We start from the raw sequence: 16,557 nt of genomic DNA, 5'->3' as shown, positions 1-16,557 counted from the left end.
GGGAGTGCTAAGTTGAGTAGGGAGTAAGTTTGCTTGAGATCGAGTTTGTGCTAGCGGCTGCCTACTGCAAAGATGCCTCAACCGGTGGTGTTCAAGCTATGAAAGTTCAGCCTATTGCAGTCCCTGCAATACCAATTGATGACCTTATGGCGATCTCATATTTGTTGGGACTACTTCTTTAATATGGGAAGGTTCATATGGAAGAGTATATTATGGGGACCTCAAAAATGGGAGGGCTGCTGCAATTAAGAAGTTGGATGCAAGCATACAACCCGAAGATGAATTCTTGGCACAAGTGCTACTGAATATCTGGACCAATTTTTACCTCACCGAATAATACTGCTAAGCACTTGATGTTTACAGGTGTCTATGATTTCAATGTTAAAACATGAAAATTTTGTTGAACTACTTGATTATTGTGTTGATGGAAATCAGTGTATACTTGCTTATGAATTTGCATCAAACCGATTACTTCACGATATTCTCCATGGTATGACATAGCATTTCTGAATTGTTTTCCAACATAGTTATTATTGTCATTCTGCTCCTTGTGCTATTTTTTTTGCCTTATGGACTTCCATGCAACACTATTGTTGAATTGCTATAGAGGAAATTCCCAACTTTAAAGTTGTTCATATGATGCATGTCCAATTTAGTTTATTACATTTCCAACTTGTGAGTTTTTTTTTTTTTTTTTTTTTCTTTTTTTTTTTAAGCTTGAGCATACTTTTCTAGATTGGTTTTGCTGAATATCTACTAGAAGGATATTCAATAGTGAAATTATGCCATTCATTTTGGTTTTTATTATTACGGAGTATTATTTTTTGGGTAGTTTAATTGTAAAAAAAAAAAAAACTATTAGGAAAAGAGTAAGTACAATTTATCCTTCATCATTTTCCAGCATATTCACACTGTCTGAATATGTGAAGGAGTAGATTTTAATATTTTTACTTGTATGTTTTAGGGAGGAAGGGAGTAAAAGGGGCTCAGCCTGGCCCTATACTTTCCTAGGCCCAGCAAGTTAAAATTGATGTAGGAGCAGCTAAGGGCCTTGGATATCTGCATGAAAAAGCTGAACTTGAACTTGTGCATCGAGATATCAAATCCAGCAATGTACTAATTTTTTATGAATATGTAGCTAAAATTTCTGATTTTGATTTATCCAATCAGTCTCCTGATATGGCAGCTCGTCATCACTCAACTCGTGTCCTTGGGACATTTGGTTATCATGCTCCTGAGCAAATTAATATGGTTCTCATACCTACTTTATGCATATTGCTTGTATTCTTCTCTCCCCTGCGTATGCCAATGTTACAGTATGTAGGAAATGTCAAACTATTAATCTTTGTGTCCTTTCCTGTTTTGAACTGATTACATCATTGGTATATGTTGAAGCATCTTTAATTCTTATTTTTGTGAATTGGTAGATATGCAATGATTGGGCAGCTAAATTCAAAAAGTGATGTATATAACTTTGGTGTTGTCCTTCTTGAGCTGCTCACAAGACGTAAACTTGTTGATCATACCCTTCCACGAGGCCAACAAAGTCTTGTTACATGGGTATTGTGCTCAACTCCAAAATATCTAAGCTTTTCTGTTCATTTGGTTTTTCTAATTCTTTGCGACATTCTTTAGGCTAACCCAAAACTCAGTGAAGACAAGGTTCGCCAATGTGTTGATGTAAGACTAGGAGGAGAGTATCCCCAAAGGCAGTTGCAAAGGTAAATGATGGAATTCATCATCCAATTTATGTATTTTTCATAAATATGAGTTGCAATGTGGGAAAAAAAAAAAGATGTTACTAGGTCATCTTCAGATATCTGCTTATAGTTGCTTAGAATTGTGAATATTTGGGCAAAAATAAGTTGCATTTTGCCTGGAAATGTGTAAAACAAGGGTTTTGTTTTCCTTAGATATCACTACCGTATCCAGATTGAGAATGTATATTAAAAAAAAAATTACATCTTAATCTTGAGCCAATGGGGAACTTGTTATTGGTTTACTTTCAGTGATTCTCTAGCACCAGGCAGGTGGATAGTTGGATTTTGATTGTATGAATTTCCAGTGGATTATAGTTTCAACACAAAAAGACAATGGGGAGAAGAGAAAACTAGGATGAAAATGTAACGGCTGAAGGTTTACATTGCTTCTTTTATTGATTAGATTTTGATGTTTTTAGCTTGAAAGGTGGGGATGATTTCCATTTTTAGAATTTGAGTTCTATTGATTAGATTTATTTTACATTACAGTTTTTTGATATCCAAAATAATGAGTATGTAAGAGCTCCATGACATGCCTGCATTTTATTTTATGGTTGTATTTAAGTTAGTGTCTAAAGTGGTACTAACTCTTGCTCACTTTAGTTCCTCACTTTCTTTAGATTCCAGTTGATTTTTATCTTTAAATACTCACTGCTATGCTTTGGAAGCATTGGTGTACTTAGTTTATCTTTAAAAAGATGCTTTGTGCATGAAATTTCATGAGTATTTTAAATGCCACATTTTCTATTTGATTAAGTGATATGAAGCTGCCGAACTGACTCATCTTTTTGACATTTTTGGACAGATAATTCAAGGCTCCAAGGTAGCAAGGTGTAATGTGTATAGGAAAATTCTTTTGACAGAGATTATATGTTCTGTAATGGGTTAGTTTTTGTCAAAGAATGATTCATCATCGCCTTTGATTTCTTCCACATCAAACACATCATATGCAAGAAACAACATGATTTTGGCATCCCTACAATTCCCTGGCTGTAGGCACAATTTTTTTTTATTTTTTTTAATAACATGACACGTTGGTTTTTAACAAAAAACTAACGTGTTTTTTTTTTTTTAAATTAAATACATAAAACGTCGGTTATTTCGTAATAACCGACGTTGTAAGTTGTATTAATTAAATAAAAAAAATACAACGTTGGTTTTTATTTAACCGAAGTGGTATGTTTATTATACAACGTCGCCCAGAACAACGTCGCTTTTTAGCCGACGTTAAAGCCTTCTGTGTAGTAGTGTTGGTTGGACTGGTCGTGTTCCCTAGCTAGTTGAACGTTCACTTTCAAATTCAACAATTTCAGTGTATCTTGAAGCAAATTTTGAGGAAGAAAAAAGAGGGGGGGGGGGGGGGGGGTGTGTGAAGTTGAGTAGATTTTAGAAACACATTACTTTCATAATGGTCTTCACAGACGATACTAATGATGGTTTTATAAGACCAGGCTCATCATAAACGAAGTATGATATATAAATTGGATGGGTAAAAAATAGTACTCATATTAATCAAACACTAGGCACAAATAATATTGACAATGGACTAAAAAATAAATACCATACTTTTGACACTAGGTACAAGACTAATCCTAAATTTTCAGAGATTGGTCCAAGACTAATCCTAAACTTTCAGAAATTTAATTTGAACCCTAGTCTAGTTGTTGAAATAATAGGTAGGAGGACACTGAACTAGATATCCTAATTGTGAATACTTGATGATGTTAGAACGAGGGGGGAGGGGGGAGGGGGTGGTAACGACACCCTTATATAGTGACATCCCCTAAAAATGAGTGGTTGACATGCTCGAATCAACCATGTCCACTCACTTGTTATCACAATAGATCACCACGTGTCACTACCTTATCAACCAAGCCCAACCCCATAACATTATGTTCTTACCTTTACGAGCCAGTTGAGAGACTATGGCCTCCCTAGATAGGGCCCCATGACTCCATAAACAATAATTTTCAATTTGGCCTTTAATTTGACTACTTATTAACACAAATTTTTTTTACTACGTAAAATTTACTTAATATAATCCTCTAATTTACTAAATTGAATAAATTTTGTATTGTCAATGGATCATTTGAATGAACTAAGGGGGCGTTTGGTTCACGGAATCTTGGATTACCCCAGGTAATAGGATTACCTCCCGGAAGGTAATGTGAGATGTTGGGAATGTAAGATTACTTTGTGTGTTTGGTTTGGATAGTGTAATATAATATTACCTTGTTTGGTTCAAAGTTATATTTTAAGTTATATGGATCAATTTACAATAATGTCCTCAATAATATATATATATATATATATATATATATATATATATATATATATATATATATATATGTGTGTGTGTGTGTGTGTGTGTGTGTGTGTGTGTGTGTGTGTGTGTGTGTGTGTGTGTGTGTGTGTGTGTGTATCGATGCTTAAATATTAAAAAAATTAAATATATAAATATACACATATATATTTGATTATATAAACATATATTAATTTCATTATTATTATTATTATTATTATTATTATTATTATTATTATTATTATTATTATATAAGGATTAGTTAACAAGGGCAAAGTTGGAATAATTCAAGGTAATCTAAGATTACCTAAAAAATTGGGGGTAATCACATTACCTTGAAACATTACCGCCACATCAGCTTTCAGGTAATATAACATTACCAGGTAATCTTATAACTTGAACCAAACAAGGTAATATAACATTACCAGACTCAGATTACCTAGGTAATCTAAGATGACCTGAACCAAACGCCCCCTAATAGTCTGTTAGTTGCAATATTTTGTTGGCATCTCTCCTATTAACACAAAGAAAATTATCAAACACAAAACATGTATAATTTGTACATATATACTTATCTTGTGGAGAATAACTTTGCAATATATCTAGCAATTTTGATAGTGTACCAAAAAGATGGTTGCATGCTCTTGATGTTGTCAATAAAATACAACTGTTGACAAATTTTATTAGAAAATTGATAACAACCCTTCTAAAAATATCTTAACAAAATATTAATGTGCATAAACATCTTTAGTGTATGCGAAATGAATAACTTACCATTATTTGTAAAATGATATATGTGCAGCTACTCATTGACTTTACCATACTAGTCAAAAAGAAAAGAAAGGAACAACTAAACCTTTTGCACTCCTAGAGTTCTGCTTGGCACGCCTAGCTGAAAATTAAAAGTTGAAAAGTTAGTTGCTAATAAACTAACTAATTAAAATGAAAGTGTTTGATAAAATTAATTGTTGATTAATAAAGGTATGTGGTGTCATTTTTGTAAATTAATAAAGATAAAAAGGAAAAAAAAAAGTTTAAAGGCAAGGAATTTATTTTTAAAATAAACTATTATTTTAAGTTCTCCATATTTTACCAAATAGAGCTTATAACTTATTTATAGTTTAAATAAAATAAGTTGTACCAACTAGGACTACGTGGTCTAATGGTATCCGGGTTGGACTTCTATTTGGAAGATTATGATTTCAAGCCTTAGTGTGGTTTTTTGTGTTTCAGTAGGTTGAGAAAGTATATGAACAGATACTACAATATAATAGAACCAGTAGCTTTCAAAAAAAAAAAAAAAAGTTGTACCAAATAAAGCCCTAGTCATCATTATAACAAATTTATAAAATAAAAATTGTCAACAAAGTAGGAGCAATTGTGAACAATTTTAGATATTGCTTATAGTAAAACATAAAAAAGATAACCCGTGAGATGGATTAGAATATTCAGAACTCTCTCGAATTAGGTATTTATAAAGTCTCTAAATTAATATTCAGAAATTATTACATTATTAATTTGATAATGTAAAATTATTAGAGTTAATATCATCCGAGATCCTCCGAGTATAGTGGTTTTGACACGTTTAGTCTTAAACTTTCAAATTGACCATATGTGGTCTTCGACTTTCAAATTTAACCATTCGTGGTCCAAGTTAACCACCCATGGTCCTTCGACTATTAAATTTTAACCAACCATGGTCCTTTCAAGAGGACCACAACTGGTTAAATTTTGAAACTTGAAGGACCATGGGTTGTTAACTTGGATCACGAATGGTTAAATTTGAAAGTCGAAAGACCACAGATGATCAATTTGAAAGTTTAGGACTAAACGTGGCAAAAGCACTATACTAGGAGGACTTCGGATGGTATTAATTCAAAATTATTACAACTAATCAAAAAGTAACACCAAATTTAACTAGGGGTAGGCATTTCAGGATTCGGTTCGATTTTTTTGGTTTCGGTATTAAAAAAATATGATACCATTCGGTTTAACATTATAGTTCGATTCGGTTTGAAAAAATTCGATTTCGGCTCGGTATTCGGTTCGGTTTGAGAACCTCAAATTCAAATATTTCCTAATTTTACAAACTTACTATCAAACAATACATATTCATATAGTCCAAATCCGAAGTCTAAACATTATATAACAAAATGGCAATCCAAAGTTCAAACACACTACTAAGTACTAATTATCAAACATCAGTTGGTTTTTCTTTTTTTGCACAACCGACACATCCGTTGGCTCACTTTGAATATTTTATTGATAAAATGAATAATCATCTATCTATATAGTTTGGAAGAATGACCAGGGATCGAGTCTCACCAGCGGCAGTGTGGGAGCAACCTCTCAAAGTGAGGGGGTTCCTTGTGCGCAGTGAGCAAAGGTCTAGCCTCTGTGGTTCATGTTCAGTTGAGTTGCCGTGATTTCAGTCGTTATATCATAGACCGCGGTGCATGTGCACCGCGGTAAAAAACGGCGCCGTTTCTTTAAGTAAAGAAACGGCCCACCGTTATAGTTAACGGGGTCCGCTTGTTTGGTGTATTAAACACCAACTGACACTACAGTATATCTAAACCGACACTGCAGTTATATCAAAATGATACTGTAGTTATAGTAAAATGAAACTGCAGTATATATAAAATGAAACTAAATAACATTTCACATATTTGAGTGTATATTGTACAATGAAGCTGTAATTATATCAAAATGATCATGTAGTTGTGTTTTAATGAAATTATAGTGTATATAAAATAAAATTAAATAACATTTTCACATATTTGAATCTATAAATATCGAATGAAACTATAGTTATATCGAAATGAAACTGTAGTTGTGTTGAACTGACACTGCAGTGTATACAAAATGACACTGAAGAACAGGGTTACTTTTTGCAAAAGGGTGCGAAACGGCGGAAAACAAATACTGTTTATTTTCATTTTAAAAAAAAGACGCGCGGTGCATGATTGATCACGCACCATGGTGCATGATATAATTTGCCCCGTGATTTACATCCTTCCAAATGCTCTGTCGGGTCGGGGTGTAGGGGGCCCTTAGGGTTGGGGTTCAGCCTTAGAAGAATATTTGAAAAACAAGTGTCAAGTACTGTATAGTTAATTTTTAGATGCAATCCGTCATTGTTAGTGCACTAGAATATTATTTTCCAGTGCACTGAAAATATATTTTAGTACTAGAAAATAATTTCAGTGCACTGAAAATCAAAATTATAATGATGTTAAAGCACATTACTTTCATAGAAACATGAAACTAATGAAAATACTGAATATTGTAAAAATAACTCAAGTTAAATATAATTGTGAGGTAAAGAACAATTGCGACAAACAACAAAAGTGCAAAGTAGAGAACAAGCCATAAAGAAATTAAGTAAAAAAATTTAAGAGAGATACTAGTGAGAATATGAACTGAACGGCGGAGCAGGCATCAATGGACTTAGATTTACTTATTATTATTATTATTATTATTATTATTATTATTATTATTATTATTAAGATAATCAAACGATATTTGGTTCGGTTCGATTTTTACCAAATCGTTTAGTTTGGTTCGATTTTTAACCGAACCGTTCGATTTTTCTGTATATTACTAATTCGGTTCAAAAAAAAAAAAAAATCGAACCAAATTGTCCACTCCTAAATTTAACAATGCTTTAAATTTGTCATTAGGGTTGATGTTCAGTCTTTTGGAAGAACAATGATTTAAATTTAGTAAAATCATAAATCTTTTGAATATAATTTATTAAATAAAATACATATGATAATTGTATGTATATATAATCAAGATAAGATGGAGAATAAGTAGATATAATCAGGATTAGGGTGGAGAATAAGTAGGGTAGACCTGGTCAATGATATAACACTAGATAAATGAGAGGTTTAAACCTCTCAGTCAGTGTTCCAAAAAAAAAAACCTTTCCTTGTAGCCCTAGAAAGGAATAATGAGGGCAACAGAGAGATGGGATTTCTTGAAAGGGTGGTTGCCGCTCTCTGATTTGCCAATGATTTCTCAATTTTCGTCAAAAAGAAATCAACAGCCCTTTCAGAAAATGCAAGAGAACAGAAGAGAGCATGAAAAGTAGATCTTTCGTATCTTAAGGCATGCTTGGTTCTGAATTCCTTGTATTTTTCATGGATATTATGCTTTAATTTCTGTTATTACTGGCAAATTATACTGCTTTCTTGCATCGATTACTTAGGGGCGTTTGGTTGAAACATGGGAATCTAAATCGTAATGGGGTTTTTGTTGTATACGGTTGCACAGCATAACGATTGAGTAGCTTGTTTGTTGGCGATTGAGATGGACCGAGCCCGTATCTTGGCGGGGCGACCCGGATCTGTACCCCGGTTGTTCGCAGCCATGGCGGCATTGGCTTCTCTTTTGCGCCAACGAAACACAGATCTGAGCCACTGGGTTCTGTTTTTCTTGAAATTTCAGCCCAAAGACTGAGGCTTTAACAGAGATGTCAGAAGTTTCTTGGGGTGGTTGATCTTCTCTCAGTTCTCTGCTTAGCCAATGATTTCTTTCAGTTTCCATTCAACAACCCTTTTCCACACTGTGTGTGTGTGTGTATATATATATATAAACTGCAGAATTAACGATTTGGCGCCTAAGTACCATTTGGTGGATATGGTGTTTTCTTGTTTCTGATATGGCTGCTTGTCTGTGTGTTGTGATTCTCTTGTTCTAAGCTCAAACATCACAATACTGGAAATTAAATAAATTTGGGGCTGTGATGATAATTCTTTTGGGCAAAAAGGGTATTGAGATGCTGTGGCCCCCCTTATCTTGGCGGGGCAATGTGGATTTGTATGTGAATATGTTCACATGCAAGCTCTGCTTTTGCAGCCATGGATTTGGTGGTGTCTAGAGTTCCAATTCCTGATTATAATGGATCTGAGCCTTAATCTCACTGTTTTTTTATCTTAAAATATTCCTCTGTTGTGGCCGAGTGTTTTGATGACTGATTTGTTGGGTGTCGGTCGAGTTCTGCCCTTAGCTTTGTTGTGGTTTAGGTGTGGTTAAATGGTTAATGTCAATTTGTTTTAAGAATGATATGCATAACCAAGTGAGTTACAAGATGGGTGACGCCCGGTCACGATGGCAGTGTCCTTGACTTACAGGATGGTGACTTATGGGGAAATAAGTATAGTGCAGCATTGATATCCAACATGATTAGACCATGATTTGAATCTGAAACTGTCAATTAGTGGCATATTTTTATGAGTAGAATCTGTGTATTTGCAGTTTGCTTTTGATGATTTTGTGTGTTTGGTAGTAAGGTATTATGGTGTTTTTAGGTTTTGTTCTGGTAAGTTCTGTTAAGGGTTGGATTAGTATTCTTATTGTTGTATTGATTGATAGTGGAGAATCAAAGCAAGCAGGGAAAAGGGTTTTCAAGAACCTGACAAGAAGTGGATTGTGAGGAGTCTGTTTCTGTTTATGTATGTATTTCATTCTGAATTTGCAACTTTTATTGGAATACATTATACATTTGATTCATTTGATTATGGAATATTTCATGTTTTGTTATAAATATTTATTTTATATATGGCCTACTTTAGTGTTGTTTGGTCACTACTCGAGAGTGTGTGTATTGTGTACCGAGCAAATTTTATTTTGTAATCTTAATTGACAAAAGACCACAATGAGGTAAAATAGTTTAGGTTTTCATAGCCTGATCGACTCAAAAATTAAGAGAACTGGAATTTGAGCTTGTGACCTTGAGGTTACAAAGAGTACAATTTCTTGTGTATGTATACAAGCATTTATTAATGAAAAGAGGTTCACTTGTATGTATACAAAGAGTACATTTTTAAAGTTTCAATGACTACTCACATTAAGTATATCAATCACGCACTTAAGTACAAAAGTCACGCATTTTAAGTATAAAAATCACGCATCTTAAGTTTCAAGAACTACTAACATTAAGAACAAAATTTCATTAAGAATTAAGCAATTAAGTGAATTTGATGTTTGAAGTCGCGTATAAATAGAAGAAATACGAAGAATTATACATTAGGCAGATGAAATAACTACTTTACCCTTTCCTTTAAAGTCTAATTTACCGTAATATGACGAAAGGACCTTAATTGGAAAGAAATTGAAAGTCAAGGGAGGTAAAATGTCCAAATTAAAAATCAAGGACTAATTTTGAAAAATCAACATAGTCGAAGGACCATTGCTGGAATTAACTCCAACACAATAATAAACAATCACTAAGGCGTATGAAAGAAAGAAAAAAGTTCAACAAAAAATAAGATCATCAAATCTCTAATACATGTTCACAAAAATACTGAATGAACACAATTTCAATACTATAGATACTCAAAATGAATGAATAATCCATTAAAAACAGTAAACTCCACAAATCGTACTCTGCACATGGATAAAAAATTGAACACTGCAGTAACATAAATTCAACACAACAAATTCATAACATAAATGAAAAGGCATACATTGTCCAATAAAATTCAAACTCAGTTTTGGTATTTGTGTATTTCAACAAATAGTTAAATAAATCTAAGAAATCCTTCTTATTCTTTAATGTCTTGATATGCTTATTTGAATTCTCACCAATATGCCATATGCAAAGACGATGACGTGATGTTAGAAAGACTTGAGAAATAGCAGCAGCCATAGTCGCGAATTGATCCATCATAATGGACTGTGGACACCTTATCATCCATAGATCTTAAAAATATTCTAAACAACCACACAAAGGATTCTATCCATCATTCATAAAAAAAAATTAAAAAAATTAAAAAAAAAAATCACATCCGAACATTACATTAATGCAATAATGATTCATTACTACAAAAGGACCACAAATCATATCGTATTTGTTAGTCCAATATGTTGTATCATGCACTACCAAATCTCCAAACAACTCATAATCTTGTCTCATTTGACTGTCCCTCCAAAAAAAAAAAAAAAACGGCATAATCTTGCATCAACATCAACTTCGAAATCCAAGAAAAAATCAGTCTCATTACACCGCCTCGTCCTAAATATTTCAATTAAAGAATTAGAATAAGTTCCATCCGAACTCTTCAATGTATCATAAAATAGATAATTATAAGCATCTTGGTTTGTGAAATTAACAAATGGCCCTGATTGATGTTTCAAAATCCTAATACCATCTGTCAATGCAACTCCACTCCTCTTCAAATCTTTTAAATATGAAAGCTAATTCTTTCCCACTCTTCTATGTGAACGAAGTAGATGACTCTTGTCTGAAATGCATAACTCATGATTATGCCCTTTCTCATATTTCGTAACTGTGCACACCCCATTCTCATCTATATTAAACTGAACAAACGCACCACATCTCGTCCTTAAATCAATTTTTGAATAAGGCTTAACGTTAGGGTTTACATTAACCTTATGACCAGCCTTAGAACAAGAAAATTTCTTCATTTTAACTATGTTAGTAGAACCGTTATAACGTTGTTTACCCACCCTCACACTAAAACCAACTTTATAAGCATAATCGTTATACAACTCGTAAGCTTCATCAACATCACTTACTGAAACACCCACCAAATCTTGATCGACTGCAAATATATATAAAATATAACCTTGGGTATAACAAAGGATAACCACAATAAAAATAAAAATAAAATCAATTTGATTGAAATACAATTTCTAAGTAGAGGAGGAATGCGAAGTGCCGAATAAATCTAATGTAACACCCCTAGTTTTCCAACCACTAAACAATACTAAGACATTCATCACAACCTATCAACAAGGAACTATGAGCATAAAATATTAGGCATCCACCATTAAAATATAAATACTTAGGATTCAAGGGGTATTACCGTTACATCTATTACATCCATATAGATGCAAGACAACTACTAACATCCATACAAAACATTATAGGGTTCTATAAATCCCAACAACAGCATTTAATTCTACACCATACACCCAAAGTTTAAAGCAAAATAATTAATTCTAAAACCAAAATAATCCCAACAACATCATTTATATTTTTTCTCATTATAAACAGAAATATTATGATAAAAAAATACCTCGTAAATTTTTATTAAAAAAAAATGTAAGTTTTCTCCAAAACATAAGATTTTCACAAATATAACTTTGATAGTTTAAAAAATAATTTTTATTACAAAGTAAATTTATGTTTTTCTGCTAATAATTATAATATGATTAATAATTATAATTTTAACATTAACATCAAAATCAAATTGAGAATATTATTTTTGGTATAGAATTTGATATTTTTGGTATAGAATTTGATATTTTAAATTAAGCGATGGTCTAAATATAATATAATGAAAAAAAATGAGAAATTGAGAATAGCTTTTAAAAGTGATGGAATATTTTATAGATGCCAACAATCTAATAGGGGAAGAGACTAGAGAGATAGGAGAAATAATTTAGAAATGGTTTAATTTAAAAGCTTTTTAAAAATAATCTCTTAAAAAAAAAAGAAAAAAAGAAAAAGAATTGCAATCCTTTTATCCTTACTTTGGCTCCAGTCCCCGTTATCTGCAGCTGCACGCACGGCCATGGCTTCCCTTCTCTCCCTATCTTCCCCAATCCCTTCCACTTCCAGTGGAGCAGTCTATCCTCAACTCTGCTCCGCATTCAAGGTACAATTCTATCTCTTTATGTTTATCTTTATATAATCCATATGGACAATCAAAGAACTACAATTTCTCGTCTTGATTGTTCAAAATCTCCTTCAATTTTTGGGGGATTTTCTTTCATTTCAGTAGAGATTTTACTTGTTTCTAGATGAGGGCCGACAGTGGCTTCTAAGTTTGCTCTCCTCCTGAAATTTCTCGTTCCTTGCTCGTTTTTGAAAATGAAAATGATAACGAAATCTCCTCCAATTTGCACTGCAGTTTATCCATCTTAGTATCTTAGGGTTTTCTGATGGGTGCTTGTGCAATTAGGGTAAAACTGGAAATTGTTTAATCATTTTGAGGCTACTAATTAGAACTTTAGAATAATTCTCTGGTGGACATTGGTGTTAGTTTATTTGTAAATGGATTGAATGTGAACATTCTATACATATGGAATGTGACAATAGTTTGTGTGCTTGTAGATATCATTTAAATAAACAATTGCATCATTCAAAGTGAGTAATTTTTTGCATGCATACCATGGACCAGGGTAGTTTATGCCCTAAATTAAACTTAAGAACCACAAACCTATTGAAATAACAACAGACTTTAAACCACTACTTATTTGAAATTCTGGTTGCCTATGTGCTTGCTTTTTCATTTTTTTCCCTGTTTGTATTTGCTTATTTTCTCTAATGGATATAATATATATAAGTGGAAATATGTTTCATGTTTTCGGTACAGTTAGTCTATTAATTTGCTTTATTTCTCTTGTTGAAATTCATGGTTAGTTTGTTGAAATTGTAAAACTTTGGCTTTGTGCTTAGTGATTACACTAATGCTGGTTGTGAGAGTGGAGCTGTGTTCTGATTTGGTCTGCTCATACATTAGGATAAAAATGAAGTCTCATTTAGTTCAAAGGTGGAGCAATTCAAAAGTTTTGCAACTTTTTTGTTGCATGAGAGGAGAACAAGTAACTTGTTATGCATCATAAGAATTTGTTTTATATACAGTATTCATCTGGTTTTTTTTGTTGTCGTCACTTTTGTAATGGTGTAATTGCTTTTTTTATTTTTTATTAATAATTTAATTTGCTTCCATTCCAAAATTTTGTAACTTAGGTAATGTTACTTTACAAATATATACTCCGTATGTTTTATTTTGTTATGACTTTTGAATAGCACAATGAAAAATTATGTTGTAACTTCTTCTTTAATTACCTAGAACAACAAGGGATTGGTGGTGTTCCTTGTTTCCATCTTTATTTGGTGTCTTTTTCATCTTATAGTAAAAAGGGGCATCATCAGACATGTCTTCTAACTATCATTACTGTCCAGTATAATTGAAGCTTACAATGACCAGTATATGGGCACCTCTGCTCCTTACACAAGGCTAAACAAACTACACACACACACATGTATACAAATGTATTTTATACAAACACATGCACATATTTTCATTAATTTATATTATTTCTCAGGGAAATGTGAGCATTTTGAAAGCAAACCGAAGTCAATTTCGATGTTTAAAACTCAGCAACCAAAAACCCAGTTCAAGAACTTCATTCACTGTATTCAACCAAGCTCCAGTTTTAGCAGATACTATGACAGCTGCAGTCCGATTCCGGCTCAATAACTTAGGCCCTCAACCTGGGTCTACTAAGAACCGGAAGAGAAAGGGTAGGGGTCACTCGGCTGGGCAAGGGGGCAGCTGTGGGTTTGGGATGCGAGGTCAGAAATCAAGGTCTGGACCTGGAGTCCGAAAGGGGTTTGAAGGGGGCCAAATGCCACTCTATAGGAGAATTCCCAAGCTCAGAGGCATTGCTGGAGGTAATTTCTTTCCTAAAACATTTTCTATAATACTAAATTGTACTTTTGTTTGTACCTTATTATTATTATTATTATTATTATTATTATTATTATTATTATTATTATTATTATTATTATTATTATTATTTGGTTTAAAACATTGAAGCTTTTTGTGGGATAATGTGATTTTAGTTGCAGTGTTTGTTTACATGGGATGATTACTTACATCATTTATTTGGAAATAGCGTATTCTTACTGTACATTTGCAAACATGTGTTAGCATTTATTTTCAACTCTTATAGCTGTTAAAGATTTCACAACAGGAGAACTAAAATGAGACCACACTCGTGTAAAGCTGAATAGTTGACACTAAAAATAAAATAAAATGTATTAGCTAAAATGAGACCACACTCATGCCAAGAGTGGACGAGTGGTTCAGTCTGAATATAATCTCAAAATGTAAAAACTATTATGCTAACTCAGTTAAAAGATTACAATTCTCTGTTTCTTACACTACCTGTATCTTACTCAAAAACTTTAAATTAACCATTGTGCCTCTAGCCTTGCACTGATAGCATCAAAGATAAGTCCACTAAGCTTTTCACTGTCAGAAATCCAGATGATGAATGGAGAAAAAAGGGGCTCAATAAATTAGAGCTGTGAACCACCATCTCTTTAGCCCATAGAACCCATTTCTTAAGGAGAAAAATTAGTCTACTTAATTTTTGTTCCTTTTAGTTAAAAATCATATTGAGTAATATAGAAGAGCATTAGAAAAAATAGCTATTTGTTACTTTCAATTTAAAATAATAAAATAAGCACATAAAGTCTCACCTAAGAATTAGATCAGAAGGTATGAAGTGGACAGTTTTTGTATTGATTTTCAACCCCCTCTGAAACACATTAGGATGCTGAAAATTAAAAGGTTCAGTTTTATCTGACAATGGGAATTGGGAAATGTATTTTCCTAAATTGCACATACTTTTCTTAAGCTGAAATATGTGTTAATTATTCTTTTGCTAAATTTTTGTATTTCCTCCATTTATATTGTACATAATGGAACTAAAGCACTGCCCTCCATATATATATTTGTTTTAGTTAATTCAGCTACTATATCAATGGTGTGCATAGTTACTTCATATTTGTCTAAGTGGCTTGTCTGGTAAATGATAACATCCGTTGCTAATTGTTTGGATCTAGTATTGGAATTTATTATCCGTTCTCTGTGGTCTGCCCTTAATTGTCTTGACACTTTAACTAACCCACATGAATAAAAGGTATGCATGCTGGACTACCAAAATATGTCCCAGTGAACTTGAAAGACATAGAAGCTGCTGGATTTAGTGAAGGGGAAGAGGTCTCTCTTGAATCCTTGAAAGAGAGGGGCATTATAAACCCATCTGGAAGAGAAAGGAGATTACCATTAAAGGTAATGATAAGTAATTAAATATTTTTACTTTCATGTTATAACAATCAATTAACAGTACAATGCATCCATAGACTTTCCTGTTTACACGGAGAATAACTTGATATTATATGTAGAAATTTGTGTGCAATTTGCATTTATTACCGTTCTGGGCTTATCCCAATATGAACTGTTAATTCATTGGCTCATATATTTCTTTCTTTCAGATCTTAGGTGACGGTGAGCTTAGCGTGAAGCTAAGCTTGAAAGCCCGAGCCTTTTCAGAATCAGCGAAGGAGAAGCTGGAGGCTGCCGGTTGTTCATTGACTGTTCTACCAGGGCGAAAGAAGTGGGTGAAGCCATCAGTCGCTAAGAACCTTGCCAGAGCGGAAGAATATTTTGCCAAGAAAAGAGCAGCCGCAGAATCGGCCGACTCTTCTTCTTGATGCAGCCTATGTGAGTGATGTAATTAGGTCTTGTCATTTTGTTCTCCAACTATAATTTCTTCCCTTGGTTGTATTACGCTGAATACTATATTCTGTTAATTCTACAGATTAGGCACGGTCTAAATCTTAGATATGAGCATATTCCAGGTTTTCAATCTTTCATTTTATAGGGAGGAAATACCTTGTTTGATTGCCAATTGTCATTTCAACGCTAGCTATTATTGGTAAAA

The 16,557-nt window shown here is 33.0% G+C and overlaps 1 protein-coding gene and 1 pseudogene across 1 annotated transcript; both read left to right on the top strand.

Moving 5' to 3' along the window:
• Positions 1 to 98: 98 nt before the first annotated feature.
• LOC109184824 lies at positions 99 to 9,613 on the top strand (annotated as a pseudogene).
• A 2,940-nt stretch (positions 9,614 to 12,553) lies between these two features.
• LOC109184825 (50S ribosomal protein L15, chloroplastic) lies at positions 12,554 to 16,557 on the top strand. Its single transcript, XM_019334871.1, has 4 exons — positions 12,554 to 12,692; positions 14,149 to 14,497; positions 15,754 to 15,905; positions 16,109 to 16,557. Exons 1-4 carry the CDS (start codon positions 12,609 to 12,611, stop codon positions 16,325 to 16,327), a joined length of 804 nt encoding a protein of 267 aa, XP_019190416.1. The 5' UTR covers positions 12,554 to 12,608; the 3' UTR covers positions 16,328 to 16,557.

The sequence above is a fragment of the Ipomoea nil genome, unplaced genomic scaffold (assembly GCF_001879475.1).
Source record: "Ipomoea nil cultivar Tokyo-kokei standard unplaced genomic scaffold, Asagao_1.1 scaffold1286, whole genome shotgun sequence".
Taxonomy (NCBI): Eukaryota; Viridiplantae; Streptophyta; class Magnoliopsida; order Solanales; family Convolvulaceae; genus Ipomoea; species Ipomoea nil.
Note: the sequence above shows the minus strand (reverse complement) of the source record. Positions and strands in the feature narration are given on the sequence as shown.

Coding starts and splice junctions, on each gene's coding strand:
- LOC109184825 (XM_019334871.1), top strand. CDS start 12,609: ATGGCTTCCCTTCTCTCCCTATCTTCCCCAATCCCTTCCACTTCCAGT. Junction 14,498..15,753: donor GCTCAGAGGCATTGCTGGAG/GTAATTTCTTTC, acceptor CATGAATAAAAG/GTATGCATGCTGGACTACCA. Junction 15,906..16,108: donor AAAGGAGATTACCATTAAAG/GTAATGATAAGT, acceptor TCTTTCTTTCAG/ATCTTAGGTGACGGTGAGCT.